A 15,405-nucleotide genomic window follows, 5' to 3' on the forward strand; every position below is an offset into this window, starting at 1 on the left:
ACTTAGACCCCTTGTGGAGGAGAGGGCCGTGAGAGTCAAGCTAGATCTTACACTTGGCCGCAGTTTGAGCACATTCCTGTCGTTCTCAAGTCCAGTTCCCTTATCGTAACACCCAACATTTTTTAACTGTTATCATGAAAACTTCACTATGAAGCTTATGTAGTTTAACAAGTCTGTTCATTATTAAACCTAAACACCCGTCTGTGCGTTGTAAAATATAAACAACCAGTATGTTTTGAGATAACTCTCGTACAAACACTCCAAGAAAACCGCAAGGGTGCGTGAAATAAGGTTTCCGGTGAATACTAGTTGCTAGGAAACTCGTTGCTGAAAAGCAATCCTTTAAAATCTCCTCGAGTTTCGAAAGAAACAAGGAACCGTTCGGTCCTAGGTGCGTGATAATTTAGTTGCTATCAAACTGAACGGTTGGTGACGGTTTCACAGATCAAGTCGTGAAGAAATTGAATTGATTACACTTTGAATCAATGAAACATGAAAAACAATTGCAAGACATTCCAATTATCCCGCCCTCAGATAGTTTATTTCTGAGAGACTTAGATTGTAATGGTGACAAAGGAATTCTTATTTGTTCTCGTTTTGGAGGGTTAAACGATAGTTTTAAGGTAAGGTTAGTATACTTTTTTATAATTTAATTTTAGGGTTAGTTTATTTCAGTTCAAAAGTCTTATTCTTCTAAACGTGTTAACGTTTGGAAGGCGCGCCAATCAAAAAGTATGATTTTTCCGTTCACATAAATTTTCTCAACTGCAGCAAACTGAAAATGACACCGTGTCATCAATCTTTTCATCGAAAGATGAGAAAATTGTGACTCGCAAAGATATGATTTGGGTTTTAATATGGTTTTAACCCCTACGAGACTGTCATCAAGGTTTATCTTTTGCTCCCCGATTGTCAACTATGGAAACCGGTTGGCACAAAATTCTGCCAAAGATATGGGTTTCCCTAGCGTAGGTTTACAGTTGTCACCATGAGTTTGTTCATATTGCATTTGTCGTTGAAGTTACGGCAAATATTTGACATTACTCACCTGAAGAGAGTGACAACCTGTAGTTTATGTTTATGTAAACCTGTGAAAAGAACTGTTTTATAATTGAAAACATAATAATTTTTTTGCGAGTTGCTGATGCGTCAATTGCCACCAATTCGAGATTTGATCGCAGAATACTTCGGGAGCCAAGGAAATACAAGAAAATTCTCTTCCTAAGTTATTGCATCAGCAACTCGCACTCAATTTGATGTTTTCAATTACTAAGGAGTTCTTCACTAAGTTTACATATCTTCGTCAAATTATCACTTGCCACAGGTGAGCAACGTCAAATATTTGTTGTAATTTTAACGAAAACAACAGGTGATAGCCGATTAAGACGACTTGGATGCTTTCTTCGTGCATTTCCTAAGGGCGAAGCATATATGCATTTCTTCCCAGAAAGACCAACACGACTCTTGATAAATTTTTAGACTTGTCGTGGCGTCGCATTCCTATTGCACGGCCTATTCGAAGGGGTGCGCTTTCTTACTTTTTATCAGTATTAGAATGTCCTGATTTCAGAACCACACTGCTTGACCAAAGTTAAAACAATGACTCTCACGAATGAAATTAATTTGACCCCATGTTGCGGCGATATTACTGATTTTCAATAACCGATACAATAGCAAATTTGAAGGCAGACTCGCTCAGAAGAGCCTCAGACATAAAGAAGAATGCACCAAAACTGGCCAACTGAGCTTCGTGAAAACTCGCCTTGGTAAAATTTCCGCACAGCCAACACAAATCTGTTTTCCCAAAGGCAATGTATTGTTTTTGTCATTATTTTTTCTATCCAAGAACTGAATGCAAAATGTAGAATAAGGCTGTGCGGAAATTTTACCCTCGCCTTTTCAGGAGTGCCGAATTCAACTTTGGCGCGCATATTGTTGAGAATTAAAGATCTGCTCACATTTTCGCCAATTAGAATGCACAACATCCCGTTATAGCATTTACAAAATTTAAGACCACTTTGTCAGTTTCATTGCTCCGCTCCTGACGAACAAATGGGAAAAGGCAGAAGAATCCACTGAAAAGAAAGGCGTTGGTTATATCGTCCACTGAAAACCAACTATTTACGCTTCGCTGCTTATATTTCAAATCTTTTATTGTCTTACCTCTGCACTTAAAATTTGCAAAGCAGTAGGCATTCTGCCTATTGATTAAGAGAAGCTCAAACGTGTTTGGTAAAGAAACCTCCAAAGGGAATTTAACCCTTTGGACGTTAATAATTATCACTATCTTGTTCGCGGCGACTTGGTAAAACCAAAGCCCCACTTAAGTCTGTTGTCGTTAACGAGGTTTACACAAAGTGATAACAGAAAAAAAAAAAATGCCATTCTTCTTTGTAGACACAGCCATCGATTAATTTGCATGTAGATGATAGCCTAAATATAAACTAGAAGCGTCTGCTGTTTAGGGGCCAATGAATAGGAGTAAGAGGGTCTCTCGTTAAAAAAGACTCCCTTTTTTTCAGTCCCAATAGCCTATGAGATGGAAAATAATTGGTTCATTTTAGTGGCTTCGTTTATAATCTTCTTATCACCTTTCAGGTAAGATTAATTGTTTACAAGATATCTTTCATGATGAGTATAAGTAATCAGATGATTTCGAGCGCTATTATGGCATAAATCAGCGCGTATAAGTTTTTGAAAGGCCTAATAATTGTTGCACTTACTCGAAGGTTGAGTGCAAGGTTTGTGGTCTTTGAAAAATTTACAAATATATGCTATTTAATGATATACGAGCGCAAATTTGACACTGGTACCTCCTTTAGTCGTGTTTTTTCCGTGCCATGGCTGACTGGCTCGGCCGCTTGCCTTTGCCTTGTTGCTGGATGAGTCGAGTTCCTCGCTCAAGAACTTGCATTCATCTTTATATCTCCGTCACGAATAATAGAGCGTTCGTTCGATAGTAGTAGTCTTCACCTGAAGGCTACGATGCTCGTAATCTTCCCTGTCTTTCTTACACGAACTGTTGTGTGGAAGTTCTCGGGAATCAGTTTTATTCATGGCCTCCGGTTCGTATTTTTCAATACTTTCGTCAAAGCCGTTTTTGGAGGCCTAAGACTTTAAGCCAGTTGTTTGTGCTTTGTTGGATGCTTTTGTTCTTGAGTATTTTTCTTCAAACTCTGAATTAAAACGTTGTTGCTTCTTCCTAACCTGTGCACCATTTCGCTTGGTTATGCCTGGCGACTTTCCTACCAATTTCAATATTTTGCACAGAATTCCAAATTCTTGCACTAAATTCCAACTCTTTGCACTAAATTTACACTTTTTGCATGCAATATCAAGATTTCATAGTATTTGGGATTAACTGACGTGTTGTCAGCCTTTGAGTTTGCTAACGTTTTTGCATGCATATTCTTAAGTAAAAAGAAAAATTAAACTCTTCTTAGGCCCTTAAAACAACAATTATGATAGATACGAATTTCATCAAACTAAAGTTGCCAAATTTTAAATTAGTAATTAAGTGTTAGTGACATCTCTCTCTTCTCAGAGCTTTTTTAAATGAATCAAAGAGAACTCTTCCTTAGAGCGCAAATAATTCTAATTACAAAAATGCTCTTTAAATTTAACAAATTGGTTCACACGTCAGCGTGCGTTCATCGAGATATGAAGCACGCGGGAAGTTTGGAGAGCACAAAAGTTGCGTAAGAGTTGCTCAAGGCGTAGCCGAGAGCGACGCTAGCTTCTTGAAAAATAGTATTATAATCTTTTTATAACATTTTCAATTCTTTTTTTCTCAAAGGGATTTGTTTGCTGACGTCATGAGCGTGCACAATAGGAATATGAAGCACGCTCACGTTATTGAATTTGACCAGAAAAACTGGATCAATATCAGTATCTGGGCAGCTGCCCACCTACTCCTCCCCTAACCTAACATTAACCTTAACTCGTTGTCAATTGACTGTTTGAGTTAGGGGAGGGGTAAGTGGGCAGTTGCCCAGATACTGATATTGATCCAACAAATTTACTAGCTATGTTATAAATCTTGTTGATCCATCAATTTATTGGCTCATACACTGTTAAAAGTTAAAAAGCTTTAGTTTCTATAAATTAGAATGAAACAATGATGTCTCCCCGCTCTTCAGAAAAAGCAATCAATTATGCTATTTTTATCAAATTTACTTACACATATAAGGTTTAATTTTAAAGGAAAAAAGCTTTGATAAGTAAGTGTCGCTAGCGAAGAATTTGAAAGACATTTACGAATTCTTCTTGTCTAAAAAAAGAAACAAATGTAGAAACCTATAGATATCTAGGCAACCGCTATCTTTCTTGTGGAATTTAATTTTCATCTTACTTTTTGAAAAGATAGGCAAAATGGTATTAACTGTTTTCATATCACGGATAAAAAATATAGAGAGGTAAAAGAAAAGGATAATATAAATTGACATCATCACTGAACTGATTTACTTACAAAAAGTGAAATTTATATCAACCGTGATGGTTACCATGGAGATGTGAAGGTATGACCGTTGAGCGTTCCACCCGGGTGATGTCTTTTAGCCGCTTGCGGGTAGTGGTTAACTTCTTTCCGTTAAAGTAAAGAGAAAAAATTTTATGTTTAGTATTTTTTACCACTAACGGCTCAAAAATTGTCTATACTAACCCCTAAAGTCTAAATTTTTTCGCCATTTTACGGCTAATGGTTAACCCCACTGAGAACCTTATTAATGCGAGATTGTTATCGAACATGAAATCACGTCGGATAAGTACATTTCTTGTCCAAAACGTCTTCGTAAAAAGTCTTCGACGGGCATATCGGAAAAAAATTATTTTTCAATTAATTTTAGAACTTAAATTTGTGTCCGTCCACGTTGGAAAGACTAATGCGTCATTTTCAATGACTATCAAAAAGTGAGTGTGTTTCGGGACGCATAATGACAGGTCAGTGATACAGGCCGAGCAGGGGCATAAGTTTCCTTTCCACTGATGAAAAGTCACCCATTTGGAACGATCAAAAGAGTATCACTCTAAAATCGTTAAACTTTAGAGGGCCGGAATTGTTCTACATGTCCTTTCAAAATGAATGGTTGACTTTTATCGTAACTTCAAGGTCGCCCTTTAACATTGGCCTTGCATATGTTGGCGTTAGCCATAAACTGAGATTTTGTAATTTATTTCCGATGGTGTACGAGCCAAAATCAGTAAATCAGCCCAAGTTGTGTGAGAGAGAAAATTGGGGGTGTATTCAGTGATCTGAAAAGTTTTAACTGCCAAAAAAAAAAAAAAAAAAAGGGGAAAGGACTCAAACCGAAGAAAAACGTGAAAAAGTAGGCATCTAAAAATTGCACGCATTGAAGCTCACGAAATCAAATATCAGCTGTACGTGGTGTACTTTTCTGCCCTTTGTAATATCTTGCTCACGCACCGTTAGGTGTTAGGGTTGGACATTCCCTAAATTCTAACCTCAAGTGGTCAAGAAAAACCAAACAGAACGTGATCTACATTCGTATTGGTGGAACGGAGATAAAGCCTTTGTAATTATTTCGGTTGACGCCTTTCTCTTATTTTTATAAACAATGCCAGTACTCCATACACACTCAAATTGACTCTTCACAGTGCTTTGAACAGTCTGCGACAGTACTTCTCTCCTGAGTTGGGTTGAAATGAAGCTTTTAGTTACCATTATTCCCTTGTTCGTAGGTCTGTCGACATTTTCACGGTAAGCTTTCGCTTTAATTTATTTATCAAGATAAAATTAGATAGCAACAGTGCGATTAATGCGTCCTCGTTGTTGTAATAATACCTTTTCTGTCGTAAAGAAACACTGTAACGGTTGTAAGCTTATCATCTTGTATAAAAAGTATACAGATCATGCGTGAGCAATTTAAAATTTAGTGCGCCGCTTGCCCTAACACACAAATTAGTTGAAAGGCGTGGAGAAGCCGAGCTCAATTTCGCAACGGAATGAGTGCTTTGGTTTGTTATAACTAGGGGCACTGTATTCTTCCTACTTCCTATGCATTCATATTTTTGTTTATTCAATTATTTGCGCATAAGCCAAGTTCTGAATCACAGCTGGATTACTATTGATCCTGACCGAGCTAAGAAAACACTGCGCATCTATCTGCATCCTAGTGAGATATCACCGCTAAGGTCGAGAAAGAGAGCTGCATGGGATCAGTTTGTATTGTAATGGAAATTATCAGCACTTTGGAGTATTCACTCTATCAAAAGATAAACTGTAAGGAAATGAATTGAAAGCTGCGCTGAACTGCCAGATCAAAAATCGCCTTTTATGGTTTAAGTATGGAATGTGCTTTTTTTGGCCACTAAAGCCACGCTGTCATGAAGCAATGATCATTATATTTGAATAAGTCACCTTCGCGCTCTAAACTATGGAAAATAACTGACGCGACTCTTATCTGTTGCGTAATTTTTACGCACGATAGGTTTCAGCTCAAAAGACGCGTTCGTTCCATATCAATAAACTTGATTTATGTATTGTGAGCATGTCTTCCGCGACAACAAACACACGAATACTATTTAAGGTCAAAGTGGCTCAAAATGGTTTAATTTTCCTCAGAACCAGGTCTTTGATGGTTCGAATTCGTGGTTACTATATTAAAACTGATCTTTAGATGTGCAAAAGTTTACAAATGTGACATTTTGCCCCATCAGTCGGTTGGCAGTCAGTAAAGGGCGTGTTCGCTCATCTGGAAAAATACGAGTTTATCGGACCAAAACTGTGGAACAGTATGTAGCATCGATGTTATGTCGGCACACTGGATTTTAAGCATAATAATGAACCAGAAGAATCGAGTATTACACTGGAATAATAACGCAAAATAAATGATTAAACAAACAATAACTTAAAGAAACCATTACCTTGATTGTACTTATTTTTATGTTAATTAAAATGGAGCCTAACGGTGATGGTGTTTGAATTTTAGGGTGACATTTTCTGAGCACAAAGAATTAGCATAATAATGTAAAATATGGAGCCTAACTGAACAAATCTAATCAACACCCTTCTGTTAATCTGCGCTCGTGGGAGAGCTTTGAGAAAATTAAAAAAAGTAAGAAAGCGTTCCATTTGATTGAAGTAAAGGGAGAGAATTGGAATTCGACCGTCAAGCTCCAAAACAAGAGTACACCACAACGATGATTTTTTTTTGGCCGAAGATCATTGGTTTTTATTCCAATATCGGAAGCAATACTTAGAAAGTGAACAATACAGTACTAATACAATTTACGTTACAATACTTATAATACTATTAATAAAAATACGTTGCTTAAATTTTTAATAAGGGAGAGTTTCAAAAACAACAACAAAACACATTAACACCAGTTATGTAAAGTAAATATAATTGTCAATGAGCTAGGTTAAAAATTACGATACATGCTGGAAACAAAGTTCTTCGTGCCTACACCGAGAGTGCACCCCACCCCCTCCTAAGCCGATACTGAATTTTTACCAGACCCTAACATCCATTCTAAATGATTTGTGCTTTGCTTTTGGGTTAAGGTTTGCCTCGGCTGTCGACTGTGAGGTGTCCCTACCTCAACACGCCTCCCCTAAGTGTGCAGCCATCAGAAATGCTACTCTAAACAAACTCAAAGAAACTTATACCATGAAACCAAGTCAATACGGCTTTGTGCTGTTGAACATGACCATTTCTGAGCTGGGAGCTGTCGCCCTAAAGGACCCATTTATCAGTTACTACGTCAGGGCATACGTGGGAATGACCCAGACAAATAACCAGATTTTAGCGAAGTACAACAACGCAACTGCAGGACAAGAAATAACTGGATTGTCGGACTATCTCGAGATGTCAGAGTTTTTCCAGACAGTTCTAGAGCCAGTACTTGGGGTAAATATAATTTTCTTCCCTGTTTATGATGTAAGGGTGTTTTGAGACCTGCAAGAGGGCTCCACGATTGGACAGCACAGCTATTGACAAAGCCCTCCTTACTAAAACAAATCCTGAGGTAAAAGGTTCAAACTTCTTCGTTCCGGTACACGGGACTTTCCCTCTACATAGCGTAGCTTTGTTCGGGTTGTTCCACTGAGCTCCCATGTTGAAGTTAGGGGGACTTCCAAGATGAATCCTGAGCGAGAGGAACAACCTTTTTTACTGTGGTCTTCGTTGCTGAGTTCCAGATGATGTCTCTTTTTCAGTTCTCGTTTCTATTCTTCAGGTATTCTCTAGATTTTCTAGAATTTTCCACCATCCTTCCACCTTCTGAGCTCCACCTCCAGGCTTGTTTTCACAGTAGCTGGTCTTACCAGTGGCCTTTTCTCGTAGCATTCGACCCACTAAGTCCATTCCTGTAAGGTTGTCATCTGATTCCAGTCAGTAAACAAATTAATTAATTATTTTTTTGCCTCTAGGAATATATGAGGTCGGCTTCAAGGCACGAAGCATTTATTGACGACAAAACCCAATGGATTAGCGATAAATTTTTCGCTCAGCAGCGTCTAGCAGGGAATAACCCGTTGGCAATCAGACGGGTAACCATGAAAGGTCAGTAAGGTAGAACTCATTTTTAATGCACGGCAAGAGATTATCAACCGACCTATAATTTCTTGTATAGGGTCAAATCTGTACTGAAACTAAATGGCCCACCCAGAGAAACGCCATGGCCCAATGAATACTGCGCAGGACTCCGGGTCGAGTCCTGGCTTTGTCAATGAGTATTGTTCTTGGAAAATATATTTGACGCTCACATTGCCTCTCTCCACCAGGAGTGTAAAAGGGCACCGGCGAATTGTCAGTACGACCGACAAAATTGTGACAAACGTATGCCCGGGGCAGCTGACAGTGGGATCATTGTAGTGCATTATGGGCCACCAGATCAGCTGAATGACATATTAACACAAATGAGTACGTAGTGACAGACGGATGGACAGCGACACTGAACTGCCTACTGATAGTCTTAGGCTGCGTAACTGACAAACTGATGTAGTATATATATTTATACATATAATAATACTGACTGTTTGCCCTGCCTCAGTGATAAAGACAATTTTTAATGTATGCAACTTAGGATGTGCAGCAAAGACAATTCAAGGGGCGTGTTGCCGTTTCCCGTTTAAATATCTTGGTAAAGTTTATCGTCAGTGTACGAGGGCAGGAAGCCACAGGCCTTGGTGTTTTACGGCGGCAAAGAAACGGGGAAAGAGACTGAAATGGGGATATTGTGCAGGTAGAATGAAACTTATTCGTTCAGTAATTGTCTTAAATCATATTTCACTTTGTTGTCTTCCGTTAACTCATGCGTTTATTTTTCTTTTGATTGATTTTTCATCTTTTGATGAAAAATTAAAACTGATCCTACACTTAACATACTTCAACTAAGAATGCATGCTCATGATTTCACAACAGCAACACTTAGCGTTGCACCTAATGATATTTCTACGAGTTGTTACAGAGGTGCCAGAGCATAAGAATGAATATGACTAAATGGTAAAGTTTCATACCCAATATACGACACAAACATAGAAACCCATGTTTAGCGCCAATCTCTTACCCAGATCGTACCGTGTAATTGCAACTGCTTGGCCGTGAAAGGTCTTGGTATGAGACTAGTTCAGCCCTTAAAGCGGACACAATTTTACCATAAAGCCCACAAAACCCATTTTGTTGTAGTTCTCGACGTTTTAATTTTTAAGTTCACATGATCACCACACTTCTTTCTCAGAACAAGAACCAGAAATATCAGGACTGGATTTCGGTATATTGAAGAAGACAATGAACCTTGACTTTGACTGGGATGGTGCCGTCAGAGCGGCTTTGGGAACTGGTGGTTCTTTGGAAGATGTATGTTCGCTTAATTTGTTAACTTCAGTGACAAAAGTCTGAGGTGTGAGTGTGCATAAAAATCTCCTCGCAGAAAAATGGTGTCTCTGAGCTTTTAACATCAGGTTTTTCATTTTGATTTGTCTTAGTCTTTAACTATGACAGGAAAGTCTAGGAACGTTTCAACTTATATGGCCTAATCCTTGTTTTTCTTGTACTTTAGGCGATAGAGCAGGGTCGCATTTATGCTCTTCGTTACGAGTTGTGCGACGATTTGGGTCGAGCTCCTGACCTCACAGAAAGAGATCCTCAGAGGGAGATGTGGAATTTCCTTTCTCCCATCGCTTTTTTTGCATCAAAGACGGTTAGAGGAAAAAGGAATGAATTTGTACCTGTTGCTATACAAATGGACCACCCACCAGGTTAGCTACAATAGACGTTTTGGCAAATAATGACACAAATACCATTGCATAAGAGTGACGACTGCACTCAGAAAAGTTACCACCAGTGGAAATTGTGGAGGAATTCCTGATACCTAACTGCACTATGTTCCTGCCTCTGTTACTCGTAATCTCGAGGCATGAGTTCCGTTACTGTAAGCTTAAACCCTTAAGACTCACTTTAACGTTATTTATATCATCTTTGATAGATTCAGTGGTGTATACTCCAGCCGATGGAGACAACTGGTTACTCGCCAAGCTTAATGTTCAGATCACAGACATCGGATATGCTCAAATCACTGAACATCTTGCCAAGGTAAAATCAGCTGAACAGTTCATTTATTACTAGGAATTAAGACGTAATTCATTTTTCGTGCAACAACAAGATGAAAAAATATCAACACCCAATTTTCTATCGAATTTATTTGCAATTTAGCCGACAGATTTCTGGTCCCTCTGAAAAAAACTATCCTCTTTTTTACCTTTTGTTTGCTTTTTTTCTTGAGGGCATATTCAAACCCTTAGCCTTCTATTGGCTAAAACACAAAAAGATTATAGCAAAGAAGTAATATCGCATAAGAAGATCAATTCAATCCCTATTTTAAAAAACAAAACAAAATAGAACTAAACTGAATCAAAACAAAGCAAGGGGAAATGATCTAGCGCCAAGGTGTAGGGTTTGGATTATTATTGGGGAAAGTGATTTACTATCAGTTTCAAACCAGCCCTTTCTGTAATATGAAGTGTCATATCGAGTAGTAGACATCCGTAAATAAGTGAAGAATATCTTCTTATTATCCTATAGATCCATTTCTTTGTGGAGCCCTTTTGTGTCTCTTTAAAACGTACCCTGCCGCCCATGCACCCGTTGAACCAAATGCTGAAGTATCATTGCCGAGAAGTGACCATCCCAAATACATTTGGAACACCTGTTCTTCTAGGCGATACTGGATTCGCAGCTTTGCTGTTTGCATATGGAAAAGAAGGGGCTTTAAAGCTTATTCGAGATGTACATCCATTGACATCATGGGAGATAACTGACTACAGGGAAAACATCAAGGTATTTTTTATCCCTCACGGTGCTAAGCTTGAAATATACCAGAGGGTATCACCCTTGCGCTACATATTTAATACTTCGTTAGATTATCTACGTTTCTGTGGCGTAAAAGCATATTTTTACTTTCCCAACAAAAAAATACTTCGTCTGGAATATCTTAATGTGTCCTTTTCAGGCTTCTCCTGAAAAAGTATCCTAACTGTTTAAGGGTGTAGAATGGTCTTCTAGATACTTTTATAGAAGCGTATAGCCATTCAGATCTGAGGAACGATCCTACATTTTCATGTAAATTTACGAGAATTTGAACAAACAGAAAACTCTACACGACAATTCAAATATGCAGGACTTTCGAGCTAATCGTGCATAGGCAAAATGATGAACACTTGAAAAGTTTAAAGAAGTATTCACCACTTCCTATTTGCATGTTATACAAGAAAGGATACTGAGAGTAATGGTGTTTGTCGAAACATTTTATACTAGACTGTGATATAGTATCACCAATGTATAGATTCTTCATACTGGTGGCCTCCTAATTTCAACTTGTTGAATTTTTAACTAAATTGTAAATTTATCTATGTTGTTGAGCGCATCTATATAATTCAGTTCTAATTTTGGCAGTTAACTTCAAGTATTTCAAAATTTCCTTACGGTAATCAATTAAGGTCATTTCAACTAAGCTAGTGTTGCTTTATTTTAACCAGAAACGTGGAATGTTCGACAAGAATCTTCTACCATACTATCCTTTCCGAGATGATGGTTTGGTGATCTTAAAAGTAATCGAAGATCTAGTGAGAAGTTACATTGACTTGTAAGTGAAACTGTTGATATACATTCGACTCGATATCTGTATAATCTGTTTATTCTGACTTGTATGATCTGGTTTGACAAAAATGAAAACAATAACAGTTGAATAAAGGAAACTAAACGAAACGAAACAATGCGAAATGAAATACTACCCACGAAATTTGCAAGTCTGAAGGAAAACTTGATCCACCAAACGCAAAACTCATGAGCACATGGTCTCGAGCATAATACGCATATCTAACCCAGTACCACGCGGGTAGAGCAAATCTAATTGAGATGTTTTGCAATCAACAGAAATTGTATGCTGCAGTGTTCTAAATCCATGCTCTGAGGAGCATTGAGAGAATTTTCTTGTGAACAGAAAAACAAATGAAGGAGAAAAATGGGTAACCGTTCTGATAATGAGGGCATACAATGGTTTCAATTTTTTTTTCTTTTGTGCCGATCGATCAAAGCTTTGTTTGACTTAGACGACACTTAGGAATAAAAGTTAAAAAAACTGGGAAGCACCAAACTGGTAGTACAAAAGCAAGAAGGAACAAAAACTGATGCCTGAGATGGAGGAGATTAAAAAGGAATCCAAATGAAGATTTTGTAAATTGATTGGTTCAACGTTTTTCGTTGCACACCTCACGACGCAGCACTGTTAAGCTAACAATCTAGACTAGTGGCGATCAAAGGAGGGAATGAATATCAAATTCAAATTTCGTGACTTTTTTCGTTTAGGTATTACAGAAGTGATCAAAACGTGAAGGAAGATGTGGAACTACAGGCGTACCTGAATGAGGTGTCACTGGATGGAACTGGACCGAATGGAGGAATTGGTCAGGTATATTAAAATGTGGGTTATGGAAAACCTCAGGTGTACCAAAACCATTGTTAATCATACCCATCTGATGAAGTATTGATATCTTTATTGAAAACTTGTGCAGCATGATGCATGTACCCACAAGGTTCCTTGTAGATTGTTGCTTGGGGTTGGGTCGGTACAGATCAGTACAGGCAAGGAGTTCGAAGCAAAACCGAGGTGTAACAACAAACACAGGTTGTACGCTTGCTTGAGAAGAACGACCTAACGTCGTCGTAGGATCCAAACTGACTGATCGCGAGTGACTTACGCTTCTTGAGTAAGCCACGTCACAAAGTACACATCACAAAATTGATCAATCAGTTTTAAAAGACAAGAGTTGTAAACCGCCTCTACTTACAAAGAGCTTCTTATTTAATGCTGATGATGACTTTCGCCTAGGGATCAAACCGTTATCCACAACTATAGATTAACGTCATTAACTTCAAGATCTGAACAAAAGATTTCTACATGAACTGTACATCCACAAGGTTTCATATAGTTTTTTTAGATCACTGAAGAAATTTTTGGTCGAGGAAATACCATTGAGTGACAAAAAAGTGCTTGTTTACCTGTTAGTCTTTATCTTTGATGTCTTCAACAAATAAGCCCATCAGAACGATCCATCCTTACTTATGACTCGGAAGTCACGAATTTATCCCATTTGAGTCTTGTGGCCAATTCAACCCTCTATGGCAAAATTGACCTATACTATAAGACCACGGGATCACAATTTTTTGTCTGTAATGCTACCTGAAATGTACGCCCTTTGCACATTCCATGATGTTTTAAGTTACCGCTAAGGCTGATGACATTTCGTTCTCTTCCTCGCAGATAAAAGGTTTACCACCAGGTGTTGACTCCAAAAGAGAGCTCTGTGAAATTCTAAGTCGTTTTATTTCCCACTTGACTATCTATCACGCGTCGGTCAATTACGTTACAACGGATTACCCAGAATACATCCCCAACCAACCAACTAAACTTTATAACGACTCCAGAGTGGAAGATGGACAATTCTCCTTTCTGCGACTGCCAAACAGAGCTGCAAGCGCAGTGAGTAAAAGTTTTGTTGACTTTAGTTCCTCTGTTTAGTTTATGGTTAGGAGTAAGATTAACATGACTAGGTCTACCATTTTTTCATGAAAATGAGCTTTAATTGGTCGTATCATTGGAAAGCTCCCACCACTCATCATCTCGCCTTACGTCTTTTATATACGATAAGATGGAATTTACTCTGAATCATGTTATTATTTCACCTCTTCGTCTGTTTATCAAAATTGCGATTCCTCAAGGAATAAACGATGTCAAATCATGATAGTGTCTTGCTTTTGCATCTGGCACAATCACCAAAAAAACTTGATAGAAACTGAAACTAAGAAGACTCTAGACAAGGAAGACACTGTAAAAAAATTGTTTTCACATCGTTACTAAACACTTTGGAGCTGCAAGTACAACAGCATTTCTTCCTTAACAAGGGTAGTAGTCAATTACAAAAGAGGGAATTTCTAAGTTGGGTAAAATTTAGCTTTAACTCTTTTAAATATCCTCAATTCATCCCTATTAAGAAATATTTGGACCTCGATAAATTTATCCTTCACGAATATCTCCGTCACTTGTCGAGGAAGAAGTTATGGTTTATTTCCATTTACACAGCTCAAAAAAAAAACTTCCCTGCCTATGAAAGCTTGGTGGAGAACTCGCTTGTGTAAACACGACTGCAGCTATGCGTTTTGGACCCTGTTCGCTTGGTACTAACTGGTTTCTTTTTGCAGATCCAGTCAACTGCGTTCAATAGTCTGGGAAGTTTCCGTTTCGATTCTTTGTTTGACTACGGCAACGAGCTTGACGACACTAAGGCTGCGAACCTGGTCAATGCATACTACTGTCGACTAATGGACAAGGTTCAGCCTAATTTGCAAGCAAGAAACCGTCTGCGGGAGAAGAATGGCTACCTCGCATATCCGTATTTTATCCCAAAATGGCTGCCCAATGGCATTCAGACTTAATCGATTGTACTTGTAGGACAGCGTAACTTTTGTTAGATTTGTGTATGTGTACTCGGGTTGTTATTGGCGTAGGGTATGTAATTATTATATCTATGTGTTATTTTGGCGTTTCCAGCTTAGAATCATACTTTGCTGAAGGGTACTTAAACTTTGTCAACCATAGTTGAAGGAAAAATTTGCTTTTGCTAGTTTAGTGTGATTTTTGACGGTATGGTTACAAAAATTTTTTCGCCTTAAAACTAACTTGGGAAGGGTTGGAAAAGGTAGAATAAGGTGTGGGGCTACCTCGAGGTTGTGTCTGTAAGACTGTATTGCACTAGGTAAGTGAGGATATAAAAAAGGTTCAGATAACACTGATTTTAACGGGAAACTACTGTTATGCCTTGGAAGGCAGATTAAACATTCCTCAACTTGATAACAATGACTCTTTGCTTGTGTAATGTTGAAAATTTGT

The 15,405-nt window shown here is 38.2% G+C and overlaps 1 protein-coding gene across 2 annotated transcripts; it reads left to right on the top strand.

The window, feature by feature from the left end:
* Positions 1–2,446: 2,446 nt before the first annotated feature.
* On the top strand, positions 2,447–15,375 carry LOC131790999 (polyunsaturated fatty acid 5-lipoxygenase-like). 2 transcript variants are annotated; one of them, XM_059108300.2, is made up of 12 exons: positions 2,447–2,598; positions 7,523–7,868; positions 8,390–8,522; positions 9,046–9,204; positions 9,700–9,818; positions 10,021–10,219; positions 10,447–10,553; positions 11,043–11,297; positions 11,996–12,102; positions 12,825–12,927; positions 13,780–13,998; positions 14,718–15,375. In XM_059108300.2, exons 1-12 carry the CDS (start codon positions 2,540–2,542, stop codon positions 14,949–14,951), a joined length of 2,040 nt encoding a protein of 679 aa, XP_058964283.2. In that variant the 5' UTR covers positions 2,447–2,539; the 3' UTR covers positions 14,952–15,375. The 2 variants fall into 2 exon arrangements, with proteins under 2 accessions (XP_058964283.2, XP_058964284.2); XM_059108301.2 differs by lacking the exon at positions 2,447–2,598 and adding an exon at positions 5,557–5,716.
* The last annotated feature ends 30 nt before the right edge of the window (positions 15,376–15,405 follow it).

The sequence above is a fragment of the Pocillopora verrucosa genome, chromosome 8, assembly GCF_036669915.1.
Source record: "Pocillopora verrucosa isolate sample1 chromosome 8, ASM3666991v2, whole genome shotgun sequence".
Taxonomy (NCBI): domain Eukaryota; kingdom Metazoa; phylum Cnidaria; class Anthozoa; order Scleractinia; family Pocilloporidae; genus Pocillopora; species Pocillopora verrucosa.

Coding starts and splice junctions, on each gene's coding strand:
- LOC131790999 (XM_059108300.2), top strand. CDS start 2,540: ATGGAAAATAATTGGTTCATTTTAGTGGCTTCGTTTATAATCTTCTTA. Junction 2,599..7,522: donor ATCTTCTTATCACCTTTCAG/GTAAGATTAATT, acceptor TTTTGGGTTAAG/GTTTGCCTCGGCTGTCGACT. Junction 9,205..9,699: donor GAAATGGGGATATTGTGCAG/GTAGAATGAAAC, acceptor CTTCTTTCTCAG/AACAAGAACCAGAAATATCA.